At 43.2% G+C, this 26,994-nt stretch overlaps 1 protein-coding gene across 6 annotated transcripts in view; it reads right to left on the bottom strand.

The window, feature by feature from the left end:
- Positions 1-1,481: 1,481 nt before the first annotated feature.
- The window catches only part of LOC143767351 (uncharacterized), a 145,049-nt gene continuing 119,536 nt past the window's right edge, over positions 1,482-26,994 (bottom strand). For all 6 annotated transcript variants that reach the window (XM_077255602.1, XM_077255603.1, XM_077255605.1 and 3 more), the window contains one exon: positions 1,482-4,947. In XM_077255602.1, coding sequence (XP_077111717.1) covers positions 3,359-4,947 — 1,589 coding nt within the window. In that variant the 3' untranslated portion in view covers positions 1,482-3,358. The remainder of the gene's footprint in view (positions 4,948-26,994) is intronic.

Raw genomic sequence — 26,994 nt, 5'->3', positions numbered from 1 at the left:
CCTGTGGACCAGTCTGAGCCTGGGTGAGCTTGGTGACAGCTCCACTCCCCAGGCTCTCCACAACTTATCTCCTTTCCCTCACTCTCTCAGACTCACACTGACTAACCCCGCCTCCAGACCAGAACTTATAGGGAAGCTCCCTGGAAACCAGGTGATAGAGATCCCCCTTCTGGTCTGGAGTCATGAAACTGTTGGATGCTGGTGTTACCTGGTAAGGGGACCCCTCCTTGCTTCCAGGCCTTACATCACCCCCGTATTAGAGGCAATGCCGCTGTGGCAACCGGACTCCTGGGGTTGATGTGATTTGCATTTCTCTTTTGTTCACTCACTTTGCAATTTGTTAATTGATAAAACAAACTACTAACACTTCTATTTTTGGAAGCTTCTTACTTTGTAGCACTTTTTTCACCCCTGCCTAAAACTTTTGCAGAATGCTGTTTATAAACAAAATATTTTATACACGGAGGATATAAAGGTGTGTAAATTGGATTTTATTCACTTTTCAATAAAAATATATTTAATAGCAATTACATACATTTCCTGATCATCACTTGATGCTCTAAATTGCGGTCCCTTTCTTATGTAATGTGTGACTTTATTTTGACTTTAGCGTTTTCTTGATAGATTTTGTCAATAAAAAGAAAAAAAAATGCTGCTTATATGTGCGATTTCTCTGAGGTTTAGGATAATGTGATTTATGAGTAAAACATTCTGGACATGAATAAGGCTTCCTCCTTATAGGAGTTCTCTGATGTGTAACAAGACTCTTTATTTGTAAATAAAAGTTCACTATATTCTGTGCATGAGAATGTTGTTTTCCCTTGTGAGAGTTCTCTGATGTGAGTGAAGAATTGTGCAGTTATTAAAATGTTTACAACAACATAGAAAAGAAGTATGCACGTATGTATGGATCACCAGATAAAAGCCTTTATTATGAATGGCATTGGAATACAAAAAAAAGAAACATTTTAAGAACATTTAAAAAGCCAATAGGCCATTTATATGTAGATTAGGTGTGTCTATAGTTAGATTACCACTATTGATGGGTGAACCCCCCCAATGTTCGGGATTGGCGGGTTCGCCGAGTTTTTTGTAAAGTTCGAGTTCGGGGCCGGACATGACATGAACTTGCGTCCGAACCCCGATCTCAGACTTTTACATATGGGATGGGGAGGGGAAGCTGTATTAAAAAAAAAAAAAAAAAAAAAAAAAAAAAAAAAGCAGAAAATTAATAATAAACATTAGAATTAACATTAGAATAAACATTTAGTCCAGCGATGCATCCTCCCGTCCTGCAGTCTCTTGGCCGCATCTGCTTCCGGGGCCACTCATTAACTGCCGGCAGTATTCACTGCACTCGGCAGTCTTCGGCATTTTCTGGCAGTGTTCGTGCGGTGACGTCACCGCATGAACACTGCCGGAAAAAGCCGAAGACTGCCAAGTGCAGTGAATACCTGCAGAAGATAATGAGCGGCTCCGGAAGCATATGCTGCCAAGAGACAGCGGGATTGGAGGACGCGTCGCTGGACAGGAAAGTATAATTCTAATGTTTATTATTTATTTCCTGCTTTTTTTTTTTTACAGCCCGAACTGGACCCGAACTGTAACACGGCTTCCCATGGAAACCCGTGTTCGGGACCATGTGACCGAACACTATGTGCTCGGTATGGTCCTGAGCTTTATAGTTCAGGTTGGCCCATCCCTAATTACCACCTATCTTCATAAGCCCGATAGATTACAGTTCACAGAATATCCAGCAAAACAAATCTTATATACAAAATAGATTAGTTTATACTGACATAGAATGACAAGCAAAGGAATATGAACAATTTGTAATGCCAAGATACAAAAAAAAACAAATATTTCTCAATTACAATTAAATAACACTGAAGTGATATGCATGTCAGTGCACAAGGACTTATACTAAGCACAGATAATAGTCAAAATACTAAATCAAATAGGGCAAAATAAGTATAACAAGGAACCAGTGAACGAGGCAAAGTAGAGTGAGGAGAGAAAATCCCATGCGTTTCACCACACAAATGGTTACTTCTTCAAGAGTAAGATGGAGTAATGGTGTCAGATAATGTCCCTTATATACACTTAAAGAAAACAGATATATAGAATAATGAGGTAATTTTTTTAATTACTATGTGTAGGAGACAAATGGAGTAAATCAATGAGTTACATCAGACTTTAGAAATGCGCATGCGTGAACACAAAATATAAATAAAGTTGATTTTGAATATGCTATATTGATTGTCTGCTTGTAACACTCATTGCGCATGCCCGAACAAGAAGTGTCAAAGTATCTAGAGTTATAAATGCGCAAGCATGAACTAATTATCCTAAAGAGAGGGGCATGTGCAGAAAACCTGTCAATTTGTTGAGAATCGGCACATTTGTACAAGAGTAATTATACAGAATGTAAGAAAATTCAGTTGTCCTATAGCGAAAGCTACAATGCGAGATTGACAAAGTTATTGAAAAGCAAAAGGTGGGGCATGTACAGAAGAGCCCTGCACCACTAATGATCTGTACACAGACCGCGCATGTGTAAAAAGAGAAATCCTTACATAATATATAGAATGTACAATTAATCCATCGTGCGTGCACACAGATTGTGAATATTGATGTGAAGTAAGATATGTTTAAACAGGAACACATCAGAGGACAATGAAAAACAAGAAATTTATACTGCGAGTATGTCCATAAAAAATATCTGTAACATTTAGCAGATTTAGAGCGCATGCGCATAGGACACAACATTAATGCCATAGCAGATAAGTAAGCGATGATAATAAATCAGGAAATATAAGACAAGAAACACATATTTATATTATTAATGGTAAAGAGATAGAGCCAAGGGATCATGACATATCTAAATAATCAAAGATAATTTAACATATAAATATATAAGGGGCATTATATAAATGTAAGAAACATTATAGATGCAAAAATCTATCTTTATCAAAGAAGGCCCAAATACAGAGATGTAATTGTTGAAAATACCGGAGAATATCAAGGTTTGTAGATTGGATTTCATCCCTTTTTCAATAACGGGCGTTTACTAGTAATTGCATGCATTCCTGATCATCCCTGGTATTGTAAATGACTTTCCCTTTCATATGTAATGTATGACTTTACTTTAACTTTAACAGTTTTTCATTATCTTGTCACTAAAAAGAAAAATTGCTGCTTCCATGTGTGATTTATCTGATGTTATCAAAAATGTGATTTGTGAGTAAAACATCAAAATTACTTCCTCTCTATACAAGTTTTCTGATGAGGCACACGGCTTGCTTTATTTATAATATTTTTACTACAATCTGAACTTGAAAAGTTTTTGATTTTCTTATTATGTATGGATTTTCATATGCGAGCTGAGAGCGAAGCTATCATTATAATTTTTCCCACATTTTTGACATGAAAATGGTTTCTCCCTTGTGTGAACTCTATTATAGTGTATAACAAGATTTCCTTTCTGAGAAAAACATTTCCCACATTCTGAACATGAAAATGGCTTCTCACCTGTGTGAATTCTCTCATGTCTAACAAGAAAACTTTTCTGAAAAAAACATTTCCCACATTCTGAACACGAAAATGGTTTCTCCCCAGTGTGTATTCTCTGATGTTCAAGCAGGCGTGATTTCAGTGCAAAACATTTCCCACATTCTGAACACGAAAATGGTTTCTCCCCAGTATGTATACTCTGATGTGCAAGCAGGCGTGAGTTGTGTGAAAAACATTTCCCACATTCTGAACATGAATGTGGTTTCTCCTTTGTATGAATTCTCTTGTGTAAAGTAAGATATTCTTTCTGAGTAAAACATTTCTCACATTCTGGACATGAAAATGGTTTCTCCCCTGTGTGAATTCTCTGATGTCTAGCCAGGAGCGATTTGCTTGGAAAAAATTTCCCACATTCTGGGCATGAAAATGGCTGTTCACCAGTGTGAGTTCTCTGATGATAAACAAGCGTTCCTTTCTGTGTAAAACGTTTCCCACAATCAGAACATGAAAATGGTTTCTCCCCTGTGTGAATTCTCTTATGTATAACCAATTGTGATTTGTGTCTAAAACATTTCCCACATTCTGAACACGAAAACGGTTTCTCCTTTGTATGAATTTTCTTGTGTATAGTAAGATATTCTTTCTGAGTAAAACATTTCTCACATTCTGGGCATGAAAATGGTTTCTCCCCTGTGTGAATTCTCTTATGTATAACCAATTGTGATTTGTGTCTAAAACATTTCCCACATTCTGAACACGAAAATGGTTTCTCCTTTGTATGAATTTTCTTGTGTATAGTAAGATATTCTTTCTGAGTAAAACATTTCTCACATTCTGGACATGAAAATGGTTTATCCCCTGTGTGAATTCTCTGATGTCTTGCCAGGAGCGATTTGCTTGGAAAAAATTTCCCACATTCTGGGCATGAAAATGGCTGTTCACCAGTGTGAGTTCTCTGATGATAAACAAGCGTTCCTTTCTGTGTATAACATTTCCCACAATCAGAACATGAAAATGGTTTCTCCTTTGTGTGAATTCTCTGATGTGTAACCAGGTGTGACTTGTGTCTAAAACATTTCCCACATTCTGAACACGAATATGGTTTCTTCCTTGTGTGAATTCTCTTGTGTATAGCAAGATCTCCTTTCTGAGAAAAACATTTCCTACATTCTGAACATGAAAACGGTTTATCTCCTTTGTAAGTCCTTTGATGTTGCATATGCATTCTGTTATTTTTACTATGCTCAACAGTCTGTGATGAGTCAGAAGACAGGACTTGTGGAAAAGGATCAGTTGAAAGCTCTTTGATGTGAGGACTTGGAGGTCGATCCTGGATAATGATCTGCTCTTCATTCGAACCTGGGGTGACATCATGATTATCTGTTCTAAAATGTGAAAATGACAGATGTTCCTCGGAGCTTCTGCTACAGCCATCTGCCAAGAATAAAATGGATTTTAATTGTATTCATTAACAGGGAAAAATATTTCCCTTTATCTTGCATCTTGTAGAGTCTCAAATCTGTATTCCTCTTGATGGAGCCATGATGCCTTGGCTTTTGTTCTGTGTTGTCTCTCTGCAGAATGGTAGAGGTCCCTTTTTGTACACACATCTGTTCTCCGGGCCATCATCCACAAGTCAGGGGGAAGGTGGGATGAGGTTAACTTTCATTGTTCGAGTATTTGTTCAATCTGTAAAGTTTGTTCCTCACTGTATGCAGGTCAACAATCTATATGGATTGCTACAATGGGTAATTAACATACTAGCAAAAATCAATTGTTCAATTATCCAGCATCCCTGTCCTCCAAAGATAGAAACACAATAAACTATATGTGCTGATTATAGCAGGTAAACAGCCATTCAACAATTCACAAATAATAAACCAATCCACAAAAAGAGTCAACATTCAGACTAATATAAACAATAGCTCTTGTTCCTGGGCATACAGTGAGGAACAAACTTTACAGATTGATCAAATACTCGAACAATGAAAGTTAACCTCATCCCACCTTCCCCCTGACTTGTGGATGATGGCCCAGAGAACAGATGTGTGTACAAAAAGGGACCTCTACCATTCTGCAGAGAGACAACACAGAACAAAAGCCAAGGCATCATGGCTCCATTAATAGGAATACAGATTTGAGACTCTACAGGATGCCAGATAAAGGGACCATAGCTGTTATGATCCTTAGTGTTTGAGGATCACAAAATACTCCAGCTAAGTAACAAAACATAGGACAAGCTCTAGAGAGGTGGTAAACTGGACTGACCGCAAATCTGAACCTATCCAACACACTAAAGGTAGCCGGTGAACGTGTCTAAAATCCTAGACGTCTCGAGCCAGCCTGAGGAACTAACTACCCCTAGAGAGAAAGAAAGACCTCACTTGCCTCCAGAGAAATAATCCCCAAAGATATAGAAGCCCCCAACAAATAATAACGGTGAGGTAAGAGGAAGGCACATACACAGGGGTGAAAGCAGATTCAGCAAATGAGGCCCACTAATACTAGATAGCAGAAAATACAGGTCCTTCTCAAAAAATTAGCATATAGTGTTAAATTTCATTATTTACCATAATGTAATGATTACAATTAAACTTTCATATATTATAGATTCATTATCCACCAACTGAAATTTGTCAGGTCTTTTATTGTTTTAATACTGATGATTTTGGCCTACAACTCAAAAAACCTGTCTCAATAAATTAGCATATCAAGAAAAGGTTCTCTAAACGACCTATTACCCTAATCTTCTGAATCAACTAATTAACTCTAAACACATGCAAAAGATACCTGAGGCTTTTAAAAACTCCCTGCCTGGTTCATTACTCAAAACCCCCATCATGGGTAAGACTAGCGACCTGACATGTCAAGAAGGCCATCATTGACACCCTCAAGCAAGAGGGTAAGACCCAGAAAGAAATTTCTCAACAAATAGGCTGTTCCCAGAGTGCTGTATCAAGGCACCTCAATGGTAAGTCTGTTGGAAGGAAACAATGTGGCAGAAAACGCTGTACAACGAGAAGAGGTGACCGGACCCTGAGGAAGATTGTGGAGAAGGACCGATTCCAGACCTTGGGGAACCTGAGGAAGCAGTGGACTGAGTCTGGTGTGGAAACATCCAGAGCCACCGTGCACAGGCGTGTGCAGGAAATGGGCTACAGGTGCCGCATTCCCCAGGTAAAGCCACTTTTGAACCATAAACAGCGGCAGAAGCGCCTGACCTGGTACTTTTTTCTGATGAAAGCAAATTTTGCATGTCATTCGGAAATCAAGGTGCCAGAGTCTGGAGGAAGACTGGGGAGAAGGAAATGCCAAAATGCCTGAAGTCCAGTGTCAAGTACCCACAATCAGTGATGGTGTGGGGTGCCATGTGAGCTGCTGGTGTTGGTCCACTGTGTTTCATCAAGGGAAGGGTCAATGCAGCTAGCTATCAGGAGATTTTGGAGCACTTCATGCTTCCATCGGCTGAAATGCTTTATGGAGATGAAGATTTCATTTTTCAGCATGACCTGGCACCTGCTCACAGTGCCAAAATCACTGGTAAATGGTTTACTGACCATGGTATTACTGTGCTCAATTGGCCTGCCAACTCTCCTGACCTGAACCCCATAGAGAATCTGTGGGATATTGTGAAGAGAAAGTTGAGACGCGCAAGACCCAACACTCTGGATGAGCTTAAGGCCGCTATTGAAGCATCCTGGGCCTCCATAACATCTCAGCAGTGTCACAGGCTGATTGCCTCCATGCCACGCCGCATTGAAGCAGTCATTTCTGCCAAAGGATTCCCGACCAAGTATTGAGTGCATAACTGAACATTATTATTTGATGGTTTTTTTGTTTGTTATTAAAAAACACTTTTATTTGATTGGACGGGTGAAATATGCTAATTTATTGAGACAGGTTTTTTGGGTTATCAGGAGTTGTAGGCCAAAATCATCAGTATTAAAACAATAAAAGACCTGACAAATTTCAGTTGGTGGATAATGAATCTATAATATATGAAAGTTTAATTGTAATCATTACATTATGGTAAATAATGAAATTTAACACTATATGCTAATTTTTTGAGAAGGACCTGTAGAAAAGGGGTCTGTGCGGTCAGTAAAAAACCCTTACAAAATATCCACACTGAGATTTCAAGAACCCCCGCACCAACTAACGGTGTGGGGGGAGAAACTCAGTCCCCTAGAGCAACCAGCAAGCAAGGAAATCACATTTTAGCAAGCTGGACAAGAAACATGATGAATGCTGATAACAAACAAAAACTTAGCTTGTCTTGGAGAGACTGGGAGCAAGGTAGTCACAAGGAATCTGAAGAGCACTGAATACATTGAGAGCAGGCAAGGAACTGAGTATCCAGGTGAGCTAAATAGGAAACCAACCAAGGATAACGAACCAGCTGATGCTGCCAACCTGCAGAAAGACAACACTACACAGTACCGCTTGTGACCACTAGAGGGAGCCCAAAAATAGAGTTCACAACAGTACCCCCCCTTGAGGAGGGGTCACCGAATCCTCATCAAGACCCCCAGGGTGATCAGGATGAGCCGCGTGGAAGGCATGAACCAAATCGGCCGCATGAACATCAGGCGACAACCCAGGAATTATCCTCCTGACCATAGCCCTTCCACTTAACCAAATACTGAAGCCTCCGTCTAGAGATACGAGAATCCAAAATCTTCTCCACCACGTACTCCAATTCGCCCTCGACCAGCACTGGAGCAGGAGGCTCAACAGAAGGAACCACAGGTACCACATACCTCCGCAACAAAGACCTATGGAACACATTATGAATGGCAAACGATGCTGGGAGATCCAAACGAAAGACACCGGGTTAAGGATTTCCAAGATCTTATAAGGACCGATGAAGCGAGGCTTGAATTTAGGAGAGGAGACCTTCATAGGAACATAACGAGAAGACAGCCACACCAAATCCCCAACATGAAGTCGGGGACCCACACCGCGGCGGCAGTTGGCAAAGCGCTGAGCCTTCTCCTGTGACAACCTCAAATTGTCCACCACATGGTTCCAAATCTGCTGCAACCTATCCACCACAGAATCCACCCCAGGACAGTCAGAAGGCTCAACCTGACCCGAGGAAAAACGAGGATAGGAACCAGAATTGCAGAAAAAAGGCGAAACCAAAGTAGCAGAACTAGCCCGATTATTAAGGGCAAACTCGGCCAATGGCAAAAAAGTCACCCAATCATCCTGATCAGCAGAAACAAAACATCTCAAATAAGTTTCCAACTTTTGATTAGTTCGCTCGGTTTGGCCATTAGTCTGAGGATGGAAGGCCGACGAAAAAGACAAATCAATGCCCATCTTAGCACAAAAAGTCCGCCAAAACCTGGACACAAACTGGGATCCTCTATCAGACACAATATTTTCAGGAATGCCGTGCAAGCGAACCACATTCTGAAAAAATAGAGGAACCAAATCAGAGGAAGAAGGCAACTTAGGCAAGGGCACCAAATGGACCATCTTGGAAAAACGATCACACACCACCCAGATGACAGACATTTTCTGAGATACTGGAAGATCTGAAATAAAATCCATGGAAATGTGCGTCCAAGGCCTTTTCGGAATAGGCAAAGGCAAAAGCAAACCGCTGGCACGAGAACAGCAAGGCTTAGCCCGAGCACAAATCCCACAAGACTGCGCAAAGGAACGCACATCCCGCGACAAGGAAGGCCACCAGAAGGACCTAGCCACCAAATCTCTGGTACCAAAAATCCCAGGATGACCCGCCAACACCGAAGAATGAACCTCGGAAATAACTCTGCTGGTCCATCTATCTGGGACAAACAGTCTCTCTGGTGGACAACGGTCAGGTCTATCCGCCTGAAATTTCTGCAGCACTCATCGAAAATCTGGGGAAATGGCAGACAAAATCACTCCCTCTCTGAGAATACCAGCCGGCCCAGAAACTCCCAGAGAGTCAGGCACAAAACTCCTAGAAAGTGCATCAGCTTTCACGTTCTTCGAACCAGGCAGGTATGAGACTACGAAGTTGAAACGGGAGAAAAACAACGACCAACGAGCCTGTCTAGGATTCAGGCGCTTGGCAGATTCAAGGTAAATCAGATTTTTGTGATCAGTCAAGACCACCACGCGATGTTTAGCTCCTTCGAGCCAATGTCGCCACTCCTCAAAAGCCCACTTCATAGCCAACAACTCCCGATTACCAACATCATAATTCCGCTCGGCAGGCGAAAACTTTCTTGAAAAGAAAGCACATGGCTTCATCACAGAGCCATCAGAGCTTCTCTGCGACAAAACAGCCCCTGCTCCAATCTCAGAAGCATCAACCTCGACCTGGAAGGGGAGAGAGACATCTGGCTGACATAAGACTGGAGCTGAAGAAAACCGGTGCTTCAGCTCCCGAAAGGCCTCCACGGCCGCAGGAGACCAATTAGTAACATCAGAACCCTTCTTGGTCAAATCCGTCAAAGGTTTAACCACGCTAGAAAAATTAGCGATGAAACGACGGTAAAAATTAGCAAAACCCAAGAACTTCTGAAGACTCTTAAGAGACGTGGGCTGAGTCCAGTCATGAATAGCCTGGACCTTGACTGGGTCCATCTCCACAGTAGAAGGAGAAAAAATAAAACCCAAAAAGGAGACCTTCTGTACTCTGAAGAGGCATTTTGAGCCCTTCACAAATAAAGCATTAGCACGCAGGACCTGAAACACCATCCTGACCTGCTTCACATGGGACTCCCAATCATCAGAAAAGACCAAAATGTCATCCAGATAAACAATCATAAATTTATCCAGATATTCTCGGAAGATGTCATGCATGAAGGACTGAAACACAGAAGGAGCATTAGAGAGTCCAAAAGGCATCACCAAGTACTCAAAATGGCCTTCAGGCGTATTAAATGCTGTTTTCCATTCATCTCCCTGCTTAATGCGCACAAGGTTATACGCACCACGGAGATCTATCTTGGTGAACCAACTGGCACCCTTAATCCGAGCAAACAAATCAGACAATAGTGGTAAAGGATACTGAAATTTGACTGTGATTTTATTCAGAAGACGATAATCTATACAAGGTCTCAAAGAACCGTCCTTCTTGGCCACAAAAAAAAATCCTGCACCAAGAGGGGAAGAGGATGGGCGAATATGTCCCTTCTCCAAAGACTCCTTTATATAACTCCGCATCGCGGCATGCTCTGGTATAGACAGATTAAAAAGTCGTCCCTTAGGGAATTTACTACCAGGAATTAAATTTATAGCACAGTCACAATCCCTATGAGGGGGCAGGGCACTGGACCTGGGCTCATCAAATACATCCTGGTAGTCAGACAAAAACTCAGGGACCTCAGAAGGAGTGGAAGAAGCAATAGACACCAACGGAGCATCGCCATGAATTCCCTGACAACCCCAACTTGACACAGACATAGCTTTCCAATCTAAAACTGGATTATGAGCCTGCAGCCATGGCAGACCCAAAACGACAACATCATGCAAATTATGCAGAACAAGAAAGCGAATCACCTCCTGATGTACGGGAGTCATGCACATGGTCATTTGCATCCAATACTGAGGCTTATTCTCAGCCAATGGCGTAGCATCAATTCCCCTCAGAGGAATGGGAAATTCCAAAGGCTCCAGGACAAAACCACAACGCCTAGCAAACGACAAATCCATCAGATTCAGGGCAGCACCCGAATCCACAAAAGCCATAACCGGGTAGGACGACAAAGAACAAATCAAAGTAACAGACAAAATAAATTTAGGCTGCATAGTACCAATGGTGACAGGTTAAGCGATTTTTTTTAAGCGTTTAGAGCATGCTGAGATAACATGAGTAGAATCACCACAGTAAAAGCACAACCCATTTTGATGTCTATGACTTTGTCGCTCAATTCTGGTCAGAGTTCGGTCACATTGCATAGACTCAGGTCTCTGTTCAGAAAATACCGCCAAAGGATGAGCAGATTTGCGCTCCCGCAAACACCGATCAACCTGAATGGCTAAAGCCATAGAATCACTCAGACTTGTAGGGGTGGGAAACCCCACCATAACATTCTTAACGGCCTCAGAAAGACCTTCTTTGAAATTTGCAGCCAGGGCACACTCATTCCACTGAGCAAGCACCGACCATTTCCGAAATTTTTGACAATACACCTCTGCTTCATCCTGACCTTGAGAGATAGCCAGCAACGCTTTTTCTGCCTGATTCTCAAGATTAGGCTCCTCATAAAGCAGTCCAAGAGCCAGAAAAAATGCATCTACATTAAGCAATGCAGGATCTCCTGGCGCCAGAGAGAAAGCCCAATCTTGAGGGTCGCCACGTAACAAGGAGATAACAATTTTAACTTGCTGAGCGGAATCACCAGAGGAATGAGGTCTCAGAGATAGAAATAACTTACAATTATTCTTAAAATTTAGAAACCTAGATCTATCTCCAGAAAACAACTCAGGAATGGGTATTTTTGGTTCAGACATAGGGCTATGAATAACAAAATCCTGAATACTTTGCACCCGTGCAGCAAGATGATCCACACTAGAAGCCAGAGTCTGAACATTCATGTCTGCAGCTGAGCTCAAAACCACCCAGAGTTCAAGGGGATGAAAGAAGCTAAACAGACTGCAGCAAAGGAAAAGCGGGAGGAAAAAAAAAAAAATGTACTCAGGTCTTCTTTTTATCCCACTTCTGCGATGCATTAAACACTTTTTGGCCTGCTCTACTGTTATGATCCTCAGTGGTTGAGGATCACAAAATACTCCAGCTAAGTAACAAAACATAGGACAAGCTCTAGAGAGGTGGTAAACTGGACTGACCGCAAATCTGAACCTATCCAACACACTAAAGGTAGCCGGTGAACGTGTCTAAAATCCTAGACGTCTCGAGCCAGCCTGAGGAACTAACTACCCCTAGAGAGAAAGAAAGACCTCACTTGCCTCCAGAGAAATAATCCCCAAAGATATAGAAGCCCCCAACAAATAATAACGGTGAGGTAAGAGGAAGGCACATACACAGGGGTGAAAGCAGATTCAGCAAATGAGGCCCACTAATACTAGATAGCAGAAAATAGAAAAGGGGTCTGTGCGGTCAGTAAAAAACCCTTACAAAATATCCACACTGAGATTTCAAGAACCCCCGCTCCAACTAACGGTGTGGGGGGAGAAACTCAGTCCCCTAGAGCAACCAGCAAGCGAGGAAATCACATTTTAGCAAGCTGGACAAGAAACATGATGAATGCTGATAATCAAAAAATAAACAAACAAAAACTTAGCTTGTCTTGGAGAGACTGGGAGCAAGGTAGTCACAAGGAATCTGAAGAGCACTGAATACATTGAGAGCAGGCAAGGAACTGAGTATCCAGGTGAGCTAAATAGGAAACCAACCAAGGATAACGAACCAGCTGATGCTGCCAACCTGCAGAAAGACAACACTACACAGTACCGCTTGTGACCACTAGAGGGAGCCCAAAAATAGAGTTCACAACACATAGCCCCAGCTGGAGGAATACAGATCTGCTCCATTCAACATCACTGAACCCATGGAGATGTTCGGAGAAGCCAGGTTGGAACCATCTGGACACCTGGTCCCATTGAGAAATTCAGAGAAGCCAGATTGCGACCCACTGGTTATCTGGCAATGTACCTCAATGGACTGTCAGATTCATAAGCGTGTCATTACCTATTCTCTATGGGTGCGCGCCAAAATCGGGGTGCCATCAGTTGGGGTAATCGGACCAGGAAACCCTGAAATTGCAGCTTATCTAATTCAGGCAAGGCAACTGAATGGTGAGCCTCTATAATTTACATTATCTTATGTATTTGCTGGGACTGTACTATACGTTATTGTCTGTTGGTGCTCAATAAAATTGCCACACTCTTTCATCCCCACACTGTGTTGTCCAGGGCCGGACTGGCCATCGGGCAGTTCTGGCAAATGCCAGAAGGCCCGGTGGCAGTAGTGGGCCACTCGAGTGTGCCGCTGTCGGCACACTCCCCCCGCTGTCGGCACATTCCCAGCCCCGCATTCAACTATACCGTCATAGACGCCCCAGTACAGTTGAATGCAATGATGGAGGACAGAGCGTCTGATGACGCTCGCTCTACCATCATTCCCCACTCTGCCTGCCGCTGACACTGCGGGTGCGCGATGACATCATATCATCGCCCACCTGCTGTGTGACCGGTCTGCTGAGACCGGAGCCAGGAGCAGCGCGGGGCACGAGGAAAGGCGAGTAGTGTGTTTTTTTTTAATTATTATTATATATCAATGAGTGATAACTGGGTTGTGGGGCTATTGGGGGGGGCTGCATTACATTCTATGGGGGCTGTGCTGCATTACATTCTATGGGGGCTGTGCTGCATTACATTCTATGGGGGCTGTGCTGCATTACATTCTATGGGGGCTGTGCTGCATTACATTCTATAGGGACTGTGCTGCATTACATTCTATAGGGACTGGCTGCATTACATTCTATGGGGCAGGGCTGCATTACATTCTATGGGGCAGGGCTGCATTACATTCTATGGGGACTGGCTGCATTCCATTCTATGGGGGCTGTTGTTGTGAATTTGCTTTTTGCTCCCTCTAGTGGTTACTAGTTTTTTGACTCTGGTTTTTCTGTCATTCCTTTTATCCGCACCTGGGTCGTTAGTTAGGGGTGTTGCTATATAAGCTCCCTGGACCTTCAGTTCAATGCCTGGCAACGTAGTTATCAGAGCTAGTCTGCTGTGCTCTTGTCTACTGATCCTGGTTCCAGTTATATCAGCTAAGTCTGCCTTTTGCTTTTTGCTATTTGTTTTGGTTTTGTATTTTTGTCCAGCTTGTTCCAAATCTATATCCTGACCTTTGCTGGAAGCTCTAGGGAGCTGGTGTTCTCCCCCGGACCGTTAGACGGTTCGGGGGTTCTTGAATTTCCAGTGTGGATTTTGATAGGGTTTTTGTTGACCATATAAGTTACCTTTCTTTATTCTGCTATCAGTAAGCGGGCCTCTCTGTGCTAAACCTGATTCATTTCTGTGTTTGTCATTTCCTCTTACCTCACCGTCATTATTTGTGGGGGGCTTCTATCCAGCTTTGGGGTCCCCTTCTCTGGAGGCAAGAAAGGTCTTTGTTTTCCTCTACTAGGGGTAGCTAGATTCTCCGGCTGGCGCGTGTCATCTAGAATCAACGTAGGAATGATCCCCGGCTACTTCTAGTGTTGGCGTTAGGAGTAGATATATGGTCAACCCAGTTACCACTGCCCTATGAGCTGGATTTTTGTATTCTGCAGACTTCCACGTTCCTCTGAGACCCTCGCCATTGGGGTCATAACAGTTTGCCAGGCCAGTATTAAATGTTTAATGCATTGCAGAAGAGGGATTATAAGAAAGAAGATTCTGAGTTTTTTTTTTTTTTTTTTTTTTTCTTCTTCTTCCCCTTTACCTCAGAGTGGCTATGCTTGCTGCAGACATGAATGTCCAGACCTTGATTACAAGTGTGGACCAGCTGGCTACTCGTGTGCAGGGCATACAAGACTATGTTATCAGAAATCCTAGGTCAGAACCTAAAATACCGATTCCTGAACTATTTTCCGGAGACAGGTTTAAGTTTAGGAATTTCGTGAATAATTGTAAATTGTTTTTGTCCCTGAGACCCTGTTCATCTGGAGATTCTGCTCAGCAAGTAAAAATTGTTATTTCGTTCTTACGGGGCGACCCTCAGGATTGGGCTTTTTCGCTGGCGCCAGGAGATCCGGCATTGGCTGATCTTGATGCGTTTTTTCTGGCGCTCGGTTTACTTTATGAGGAACCCAATCTTGAGATTCAGGCAGAAAAGGCCTTGCTGGCTATGTCTCAGGGGCAGGACGAGGCTGAAGTGTATTGCCAAAAATTTCGGAAATGGTCCGTGCTGACACATTGGAACGAGTGTGCACTGGCCGCTAATTTTAGAAATGGCCTTTCTGAAGCCATTAAGAATGTTATGGTGGGTTTTCCCATTCCCACAGGTCTGAATGATACCATGGCACTGGCTATTCAAATTGACCGGCGGTTGCGGGAGCGCAAAACCGCAAATTCCCTCATGGTGTTGTCTGAACAGACACCTGATTTAATGCAATGTGATAGAATCCTGACTAGAAATGAGCGGAAAATTCATAGACGCCGGAATGGCTTGTGCTACTACTGTGGTGATTCTACACATGTTATCTCAGCATGCTCTAAACGTATAGCTAAGGTTGTTAGTCCTGTCACCGTTGGTAATTTGCAACCTAAATTTATTCTGTCTGTAACTTTGATTTGCTCACTGTCATCTTATCCTGTCATGGCGTTTGTAGATTCAGGTGCTGCCCTGAGCCTCATGGATCTCTCATTTGCTAAGCGCTGTGGTTTTACTCTTGAACCATTAGAAAATCCTATTCCTCTTAGGGGTATTGATGCTACACCATTGGCAGCAAATAAACCGCAGTATTGGACACAGGTTACCATGTGCATGACTCCTGAACACCGCGAGGTGATACGTTTCCTGGTTTTACATAAAATGCATGATTTGGTTGTTTTAGGGCTGCCATGGTTACAGACCCATAATCCAGTCCTGGACTGGAAGGCTATGTCAGTCTCAAGTTGGGGCTGTCGTGGTATTCATGGGGATTCCCTGCCTGTGTCTATTGCTTCTTCTACGCCTTCGGAAGTTCCGGAGTATTTGTCTGATTATCAGGATGTCTTCAGTGAGTCTGAGTCCAGTGCACTGCCTCCTCATAGGGACTGTGACTGTGCTATAGATTTGATCCCAGGCAGTAAGTTTCCTAAGGGAAGACTGTTTAATCTGTCGGTACCTGAACATACCGCTATGCGTTCATATATCAAGGAGTCTCTGGAGAAAGGACATATTCGTCCGTCTTCTTCCCCTCTTGGTGCGGGATTCTTTTTTGTGGCAAAAAAGGACGGATCTTTGAGACCTTGTATTGATTATCGGCTTTTAAATAAGATCACTGTCAAATTTCAGTATCCTTTACCGCTGTTGTCTGACTTGTTTGCCCGGATTAAGGGTGCCAAGTGGTTCACCAAGATAGACCTTCGTGGTGCGTACAACCTTGTGCGCATTAAGCAAGGTGATGAATGGAAAACCGCATTCAATACGCCCGAAGGTCATTTTGAGTACTTGGTGATGCCTTTTGGGCTCTCCAATGCGCCTTCAGTTTTTCAGTCCTTTATGCATGACATTTTCCGGAAGTATCTGGATAAATTTTTGATTGTTTATCTGGATGATATTTTGGTTTTTTCTGATAATTGGGATTCGCATGTGGAGCAGGTCAGGTTGGTCTTTAAAATTTTGCGTGAAAATTCTTTGTTTGTCAAGGGCTCAAAGTGTCTCTTTGGTGTACAGAAGGTTCCCTTTTTGGGGTTCATTTTTTCTCCTTCTGCTGTGGAGATGGACCCAGTCAAGGTCCGAGCTATTCTTGATTGGACTCAGCCCTCGTCAGTTAAGAGTCTTCAGAAGTTCTTGGGCTTCGCTAACTTCTACCGTCGTTTTATTGCTAATTTTTCTAGCATTGTGAAACCTTTGACGGATATGACCAAGAAGGGCTCCGATGTAGCTAACTGGGCTCCTGCTGCCGTGGAGGCTTTCCAGGAGTTGAAACGCCGGTTTACTTCGGCGCCTGTTTTGTGCCAGCCTGACGTCTCACTTCCCTTTCAGGTTGAGGTGGATGCTTCGGAGATTGGGGCAGGGGCCGTTTTGTCGCAGAGAGGCCCTGGTTGCTCTGTTATGAAACCTTGTGCCTTTTTCTCTAGGAAGTTTTCGCCTGCCGAGCGAAATTATGATGTGGGCAATCGGGAGTTGTTGGCCATGAAATGGGCATTTGAGGAGTGGCGTCATTGGCTCGAGGGTGCTAAGCATCGTGTGGTGGTCTTGACTGATCACAAAAATCTGATGTATCTCGAGTCTGCTAAACGCCTTAATCCGAGACAGGCCCGCTGGTCATTGTTTTTCTCCCGCTTTGATTTTGTTGTCTCGTATTTACCAGGTTCAAAGAATGTGAAGGCCGATGCTCTTTCTAGGAGCTTTGTGCCTGATGCTCCTGGAGTCGCTGATCCTGTTGGTATTCTTAAAGATGGAGTTATCTTGTCAGCTATTTCTCCGGATCTGCAACGTGTGTTGCAGAGATTTCAGGCTGATAGGCCTGAGTCTTGTCCACCTGACAGACTGTTTGTCCCGGATAAGTGGACCAGCAGAGTCATTTCCGAGGTTCATTCCTCGGTGTTGGCAGGTCACCCGGGAATTTTTGGCACCAGAGATCTGGTGGCCAGGTCCTTTTGGTGGCCTTCCTTGTCAAGAGATGTGCGGTCATTTGTGCAGTCCTGTGGGACTTGTGCTCGAGCTAAGCCTTGCTGTTCTCGTGCCAGCGGTTTGCTCTTGCCCTTGCCTGTCCCGAAGAGACCTTGGACACATATCTCCATGGATTTCATTTCTGATCTTCCGCTATCTCAGGGCATGTCCGTTATCTGGGTGATATGTGATCGCTTCTCCAAGATGGTCCATTTGGTTCCTTTGCCTAAGCTGCCTTCCTCTTCCGATCTGGTTCCTGTGTTTTTCCAGAACGTGGTTCGTTTGCACGGCATCCCTGAGAATATTGTGTCAGACAGAGGATCCCAGTTCGTTTCCAGGTTCTGGCGATCCTTTTGTAGTAGGATGGGCATTGATTTGTCGTTTTCGTCTGCTTTCCATCCTCAGACTAATGGACAGACGGAGCGAACCAATCAGACTTTGGAGGCTTATTTGAGGTGTTTTGTCTCTGCTGATCAGGACGATTGGGTGACATTCTTGCCGTTGGCTGAGTTTGCCCTTAATAATCGGGCTAGTTCCGCCACCTTGGTTTCGCCTTTTTTCTGCAACTCTGGTTTCCATCCTCGCTTTTCTTCGGGTCATGTGGAGCCTTCTGACTGTCCTGGGGTGGATTCTGTGGTGGATAGCTGGCAGCAGATCTGGAATCATGTGGTGGACAACTTGAAGTTGTCACAGGAGAAGGCTCAGCGCTTTGCCAACCGCCGCCGCGGTGTGGGTCCCCGACTACGCGTTGGGGATTTGGTATGGCTTTCTTCCCGCTTTGTTCCTATGAAGGTCTCCTCTCCCAAATTTAAACCTCGTTTTATTGGGCCTTACAAGATATTGGAAATCCTTAATCCTGTATCTTTTCGTCTGGATCTTCCTGTGTCGTTTGCTATTCACAATGTATTTCATAGCTCCTTGTTGCGGCGGTACATTGTGCCTGTAGTTCCTTCTGCTGAGCCTCCTGCTCCGGTGTTGGTTGAGGGCGAGTTGGAGTACGTGGTGGAGAAGATCTTGGATTCTCGCCTCTCCAGGCGGAGGCTTCAGTACCTGGTCAAGTGGAAGGGCTATGGTCAGGAGGATAATTCCTGGGTGGTCGCCTCTGATGTTCATGCGGCCGATTTAGTTCGTGCCTTTCATGCCGCTCATCCTGATCGCCCTGGTGGTCGTGGTGAGGGTTCGGTGACCCCTCACTAAGGGGGGGGTACTGTTGTGAATTTGCTTTTTGCTCCCTCTAGTGGTTACTAGTTTTTTGACTCTGGTTTTTCTGTCATTCCTTTTATCCGCACCTGGGTCGTTAGTTAGGGGTGTTGCTATATAAGCTCCCTGGACCTTCAGTTCAATGCCTGGCAACGTAGTTATCAGAGCTAGTCTGCTGTGCTCTTGTCTACTGATCCTGGTTCCAGTTATATCAGCTAAGTCTGCCTTTTGCTTTTTGCTATTTGTTTTGGTTTTGTATTTTTGTCCAGCTTGTTCCAAATCTATATCCTGACCTTTGCTGGAAGCTCTAGGGAGCTGGTGTTCTCCCCCGGACCGTTAGACGGTTCGGGGGTTCTTGAATTTCCAGTGTGGATTTTGATAGGGTTTTTGTTGACCATATAAGTTACCTTTCTTTATTCTGCTATCAGTAAGCGGGCCTCTCTGTGCTAAACCTGATTCATTTCTGTGTTTGTCATTTCCTCTTACCTCACCGTCATTATTTGTGGGGGGCTTCTATCCAGCTTTGGGGTCCCCTTCTCTGGAGGCAAGAAAGGTCTTTGTTTTCCTCTACTAGGGGTAGCTAGATTCTCCGGCTGGCGCGTGTCATCTAGAATCAACGTAGGAATGATCCCCGGCTACTTCTAGTGTTGGCGTTAGGAGTAGATATATGGTCAACCCAGTTACCACTGCCCTATGAGCTGGATTTTTGTATTCTGCAGACTTCCACGTTCCTCTGAGACCCTCGCCATTGGGGTCATAACAGGCTGTGCTGCATTCCATTCTATGGGGGCTGTGCTGCATTCCATTCTATGGGGGCTGTGCTGCATTACATTCTATGGGGGCTGTGCTGCACTACATTATATGGGGGCTGTGCTGCATTACATTCTATAGGGGCTGTGCTGTATTACATTCTATGGCAGCTGGCTGTATTACACTCTATGGGGGCTGTGCTGTATTACATTCTATGGGGGCTGGCTGGATTACATTCTATGGGGGCTGTGCTGTATTACATTCTATGGGGGCTGGCTGTATTACATTCTATGGGGGCTGGCTGTATTACATTCTATGGGGCTGGCTGTATTACATTCTATGGGCGCTGGCTGTATTACATTCTATGGGGGCTGGCTGTATTATGCTCTATGAGGGCTGTGCTGTATTACATTCTATGGGGGCTGGCTGTATTACATTCTATGGGGGCTGGCTGTATTACATTCTATGGGGGCTGGCTGTATTACATTCTATGGGGGCTGTGCTGTATTACATTCTATGGGGGCTGGCTGCATTACATTCTATGGGGGCTGGCTGCATTACATTCTATGGGGGCTGGCTGCATTACATTCTATGGGGCTGTGCTGTATTACATTCTATGGGGGCTGGCTGCATTACATTCTATGGGGGCTGGCTGTATTACATTCTATGGGGGCTGTGCTGTATTACATACTATGGGGGCTGAGCTGTAATGCTGGATACAGCTGTAATTATGTTATATAGTCGTGTTACACTCCCCTCGCTTCTTGTAACCTAAAAGTGTACAAAGATATTATACAGTCACCATGTGACAAGTGGGCCTGTGTGACTTCAAATGCCAGGGCTGAATTTTAGTCCCAGTCCGGCCCTGGTGTTGTCTGAACCTTTGGACTCACTATCTGGTTTTGTCAGTACCCAGCTGATGGCACCTTGTTCCACCTTGCTGGTGAGTAGAATCATAGCAGAAACAATGGACACTATTATTAAGGCCTCATTCAGACATCAGTGATTTTTTACCTATGCATACATGTTCTGGGTGTCAGTGTTTTTCATCCGTGTCTCCTCAGTGTTTGGTCAAAGTTTCAGGTTTTATCACTTTCATCAGAGGTTTTTAAATTATGGTAAAAGAAATTTCAAGGCTTCTCCTGATGATTGCAAATCATCGACATCTTAAGAACTGACCACCACTGCCATCAGTGTGCGGTCCATGATTTCATGATTTTTACAGACACATAGACCTGTATGGGTATTTTTTAATTGCGACTCAAGAAAATGTGAGACTAATTGTGACGTGTTCTATTGAAGAAACCCACATATAGAACAACAGACTTCTGTATTAGGCCTAAGATGGATTGTCTACAACTAATGATGGATCATGGATTCTCTCAGGTAAAGCCTGAAGTGGCATAATATAATCTCAAATTATCCTTTTCCTAATCAGGCGATTTTTCTAGCTTTCATTTTTCCCTCTCCTTTCACCCCTGAGCCTGTTTTCACCTTTCTGACTAGGTAACATTTTACAATTCTGACCACTGTCACTTTATTTGGTAATAACTTGGGAACACTTCAAAGTATCTTAGCGACTCTGCAACTGTTTTTTCATGACACAGTGTACTCCATGTTAGTAGTAAATTTAGGTTAATATTTTTGCGTTCCTGAAAATATCAGAATCTTGTCAAAAATAGTTGAAACATTATTTTTTCTGTTATGTAGTTAAAAGGGTTAATAGTTGATTAGTAATTTACAAAACCAATTTTTGTAGGGACCACATCACATTTGAAGTGACTGAGGGGCCTTTATGACAGAAAATGCCGCAAAGTGACACCATGCTAAAACTGCACCAAAATAAGTGCTCAAAACAACATTGTTAGTGTATTAACCCTACCCTGTGGTGGAAAACTACTGTTTGGGGACACGGTAGGGCCCAAAAGGCACAATTTGATTTCTGGTATGCAAAATTGGCTGGAATAGATAGCAGATGCCATATCGGGTATGCAAAGCCCCCAATAAGCCTAAATAGCGGAGACTCTGCACAAGTGACACCATTTTGGAAACTATACCCCCCAAGTTACTTATCTAGCGGTGTGGTGAGCACCTTGAACCTACAGGTGCTTCACAGAATTTTAACATTGAGCTGTAAAAATAAAAAATACATGTTTCATTTTCATAAGGGAAACAAAAGAAAATGTACCATACAATTTGTTGAGCAATTTCTACTAAGTACGTTGATACCCCATATGTGGTAGAAAACTGCTGTTTGAGCACACGGCACGTCTTTGAAAGGAAAGGACACCAACTTAATTCTGGATCTCAATTTTGTCTGGCATAGACTATATAGATATGCCCAAAACAGCAGAAACCCCCACAAGTCTCATCTAGGGGTGTAGTGAGCATTTTTAACCTTAGGGCTCATACTCACTTGCATGAAATACGGCCGAGTCTCGCATTGGTAACACCCAGCTCTGGCACTTGGGAGCGGAGCATGCAGCTCCATGTATTGCTGTGCGGCCGCACGCTCCGCTCTTGAGTGCCGGCGGCAGAGCTGGGTTTTAACCTGCGAGACTCGGCCGTATTTCACGCGAGTATGAGCCCTTAAGGCGATTCACAGAATTGCATAACATTAGGCTGAGTAAATGAAAACTGACCAATTTTTTTTTTTTTACACTAAAATGTTGCTTTGGCCCCAAGTTTTTAATTTTCAAAAGAGATAATAGGAAAAAAATAAATGGTACAATTTGTTACGCAATTCCTCCCGAGTACATCAATAATCCATATGTGGTCAAAGACTAATTTTTAGGCTCAGAAGCGAAGCAGCACCATACTGGAGTTCAGCTTTTACTGGAATGGTTTGAGGGCGACATGTCACATTGGCAGAACCCCTGAGGTGCCAAAACAGCAGAAAACCCCTTAAGTAAAATCATTTTATAAACTACACCCCTCAATTAATTCATCTCATTGCAGTGAGGATGTTGACACTGCATGTGTCTCATAGGCCTGGGTCAAACTTGTGAGTTCAATGCGAGAAATTCACCAGAGTCTCTCACATCAAGTCTCTCGCATCCAGTCCCGGCACTGCCACCGATACTCGGGATCGGAGTATGCGGCTGTATGTATTTCTATGCAGCTGAAAGCAATGGTCCCAAGAGTCGGCGGCAGTGCCGGGTACTGATGTGCGAGTTTCTTGCATTGAACTTGCAAGTGTGACCCCGGCCATAGAATGTTATACTATTGGGCGGTGAAGAAAGAATAATTACATTTTTAACAATAAAATCTTGTTTTAGCCCAAAATTGTTAATTTTTATAAAGGGTAGTAAGAAAAAAATTGGACGTCAGTTTGTTGAGCAAGTTCTTTCGAGTGCAACAATACTCTTCATGTACAGTAATTAGGAAATATTATTCAAACACAGTGGAAAGCTCATAGGGGAAGGAGCGACATATTATAGTGCAGATTTTGTTGTTATAGTTTGAGGGTGCCATGACCCATCGGAAGACCCCTGAGATGCCAAAACAGCAGAACCCCTCCATATGTTACCCCGTTTTACTGTCACAGAATTTTATACCATTCAGCAGTGACAAATTTAATTACATTTTTACCACAAAAAAAGTTTTAGCCCCAAATTTTACATTTTTACACAGAAAAATAGGTAAAAATGGCACCAAATTTGTCTCACAATTTGTTCTGAACATGGAAGTATCCCATATGTGTCTGTACAGTAATGCTTTGCTATACAGCTAGGCTCGGAGGGAATGAGCGCTATTTGACTCTTGGAGAACAAAGCGTAGAATAGTTTGCAGTCTCCATATACAGAACGCTTAAGCGCCAGAAGAACAGAATACCTTCTCTAGGGACCCCATTTTGGAGATTACACCCCTCTGGGAATTTAAATACAGGTGTAGTGACGGTTTTGACTACATGGATGTTTTCCAAAAACAAAGCAGCAATGGATGCTGCTGAGTGAAAACTGCATATCTGCCAGTGTAGCGCCCAGTACTTTGTAGTGCCCTTATGTTATGCCCAACTCGTGCTTCTTGAGACATGCACCCCTAAATTGAGGGCTCTTGTTGCTATAGAAATGCCAAAAATGTGGATACTAGGAGTGGTTTCGGCACACTGTGGGATTCTGAATGGAGGTGGGCATTTGAATTTGGGATCACAGAATTCGTTAGATTTCTTTTGGGGCACGAGGACCCATTGTCACTGGTTTACCACGACAGGGAAGCCAGAAGACCACAGCATCTGATATATTCTACTCTGGCACTGATTAGAAGCACTTCATCTTCATATTAAACAGTGTAAATTTCTTTTGGCAGTGCAGGGGTTAATCTGTTCTATGGAGTCCTCCTTTACATAAGGCTCTCAGCTGTACACTATTAGCCACTCCCATCTAATATATATATAAAGCTGAATGTGTGTGTGTATGTCTGTATGTCTGGGATTGGCATCTGCACCGTCGCAGCTACAGCCACACGTCTGGACCCCGAGAGCGTCATAGGCTATGTTGTGAGGCAAAACTTTAACCCCGCGCGTTACAATTCACCAAACAATTTTGCCCTATCTACATAATGGGGAAAAAGTGAAAGGAAAAGTGTTGGAGGCAAATTGACAGCCAGGAGAAGATGGGCATACAGGTATATACTATATACAGGAGAGATGATATACAGCTATATATTATATACAGGAGGAGATGACATACAGCTATATATTATATACAGGAGGAGATGACATACAGGTATATACTATATACAGGGGAGATGACATACAGGTATATACTATAATACTATATACATGGGAGATGACTTACAGGTATATCTAATATATAAAGCTGTGTGTGTGTGTGTGTGTGTGTGTGTGTGTGTGTGTGTGTGTGTGTGTGTGTGTGTGTGTGTCTGTCCGGGATTGGCATCTGCACAGTCGCAGCTACAGCCACAAAATTTTGCTCAGTCACACATCTGGACCCTGAGAGCGTCATAGGCTATGTTGTGAGGCGAAATTTTAACCCCGCGCATTCCAATTCACCAAACAATTTTGCCCCTATCCACAGCTGCCAGATGTGAACAAGGGGGACTTAAAGAGAGCGATGGCGCCAAAGAGTATATACCGTACAGTTGCTAAGGTGGGGCCCCGACATGGGATACTCACCACACATGGGGATATGAACACACAAAATGCACCACACACTACCACGTGCTTGAACACATATCACCCTCAGCACACATTTCACCACACATACACCAACCTCGCCACATAAAAGTCGAAACACAAAAGTCGCCGTGCAAAACTCGCCACATGCAAAACTAGGCTCACGCAAAACTCGCCACACATGCAAAACTTGCACACGCGGAAAAATTGCCACATGCACAAAAGTTGCCTCACACAAAACTTGCACATACTCAAAACGCACCACACACAAAACTCGCTACGCGCAAAACTCACCATGCGCAAAACTTGCTGCACACAACTTGCTACACTAATCTGTCACATGCAAGTCGACACACGTTGCCACACAAAACTCATCTCACAAAAGTCGCTACATGCATGTCACCGCCACACGAAACTCAACACACACAACTTGACACATGAAACTCGCCCTAAAACACACAAGTCTGGTATTATCCTTCAAAAATAAAAATCTGATTAATAAGCAGACAAACTACAAGAGCAACAACTGTACCATATAGGAAATACGGTAGCTGTCAGTCACATGACCTGTCTATTATGTGTATGTGTGAGCTAATATATACTGCCAGGGGGGAGGGCTTCCTGTTGGCTGGGGATTTATCAGGCTGCCAATTTAGCTTACAAATACTGAGGTAAAAATACTGAGCAAATAACGTGTGAACGAGGTCTAATACAGGAGGTGATGACACACGTATATACTATATACAGGAGGAGATGACACACAGGCATATACTGTACTATATACAGGGGAGATGGCACACACATATATACTATATACAGGAGGAGATGACACAGGTATATACTATATACAGGAGGAGAGGACATACAGGTATATACTATATACAGGGGAGATGACAGGTGCATACTATATACAGGGGAGATGACAGCTATATACTATATACAGGAGGAGATGACACACGTACATACTATATACAGGAGGAGATGACATACAGGTACATACTATATACAGGGGAGATGACATACAGGTACATACTATATACAGGGGAGATGACATACAGGTACATACTATATACAGGGGAGATGACATACAGGTACATACTATATACAGGGGAGATGACAGATATATACTATATACAGGAGGAGATGACAGGTATATACTATATACAGGAGATGTCACACAGGTATATACTATATACAGGAGGAGATGACACAGGTATACACTATATACAGGAGGAGATGACTTACACGTATATACTATATACAGGAGGAGATGACACACGTATATACTATATACAGGAGGAGATGACACAGGTGTATACTATGTAAAAGAGGAGATGACACAGGTATATAGAGGAGATGACATACAGCAGGTATATACTATATACAGGGGAGATGACATACAGGTATATACTATATACAGGAGATGACATACAGATATATACACTATTTATAGGAGGAGATGACATACAGGTATATACTATATACAGGAGGAGATGACATACAGGTATATACTATATACAGGAGGAGATGACACATAGGTATATACAATATACAGGAGGAGATGACATACAGCAGGTATATACTATTTACAGGGGAGATGACATATAGGTATATACTATATACAGGAGATGACATACAGGTGTATACTATATATAAGGGAAATGACAAACATGTATATACTGAGGGGAAAATGAGAGGTGTGAGGTGAAAATGAGGGGTGTGAGGTGAAAATGAAAAGGTGTGAGTGCAAAATGAGAGAAGTGAGGGAAAATAGTGGAGTGATCGGAAAATGACAGATGTGAGGTCGAAATGACAAGTGTTAGGGGGGAATGAGAGGAGTGAGGGGGGAATGAGAGGAGTATGGGGGAAAATGAGAGGTGTAAGGGAGAAAATGAGAGATGTGAGGGGGAAAATGAGAGGCGTGATGGGAAAATAAGAGAAGTGAGGTGCTATAACTAACCACAGATATTTACTATGCCCAGGCAGCGCCGGGCTCTTCAGCTAGTCTCCTATATAAACGGAGTCCTGGCTAGCACTAATTGCCAGAGCAGCTTATGCTGCATGGCTGGAGGTTGTTGTTGGTTATTATAGGAGGATTTGGGTGGACTTATCTATA

Source organism: Ranitomeya variabilis, chromosome 4 (genome assembly GCF_051348905.1).
Source record: "Ranitomeya variabilis isolate aRanVar5 chromosome 4, aRanVar5.hap1, whole genome shotgun sequence".
Taxonomy (NCBI): domain Eukaryota; kingdom Metazoa; phylum Chordata; class Amphibia; order Anura; family Dendrobatidae; genus Ranitomeya; species Ranitomeya variabilis.
Note: the sequence above shows the minus strand (reverse complement) of the source record. Positions and strands in the feature narration are given on the sequence as shown.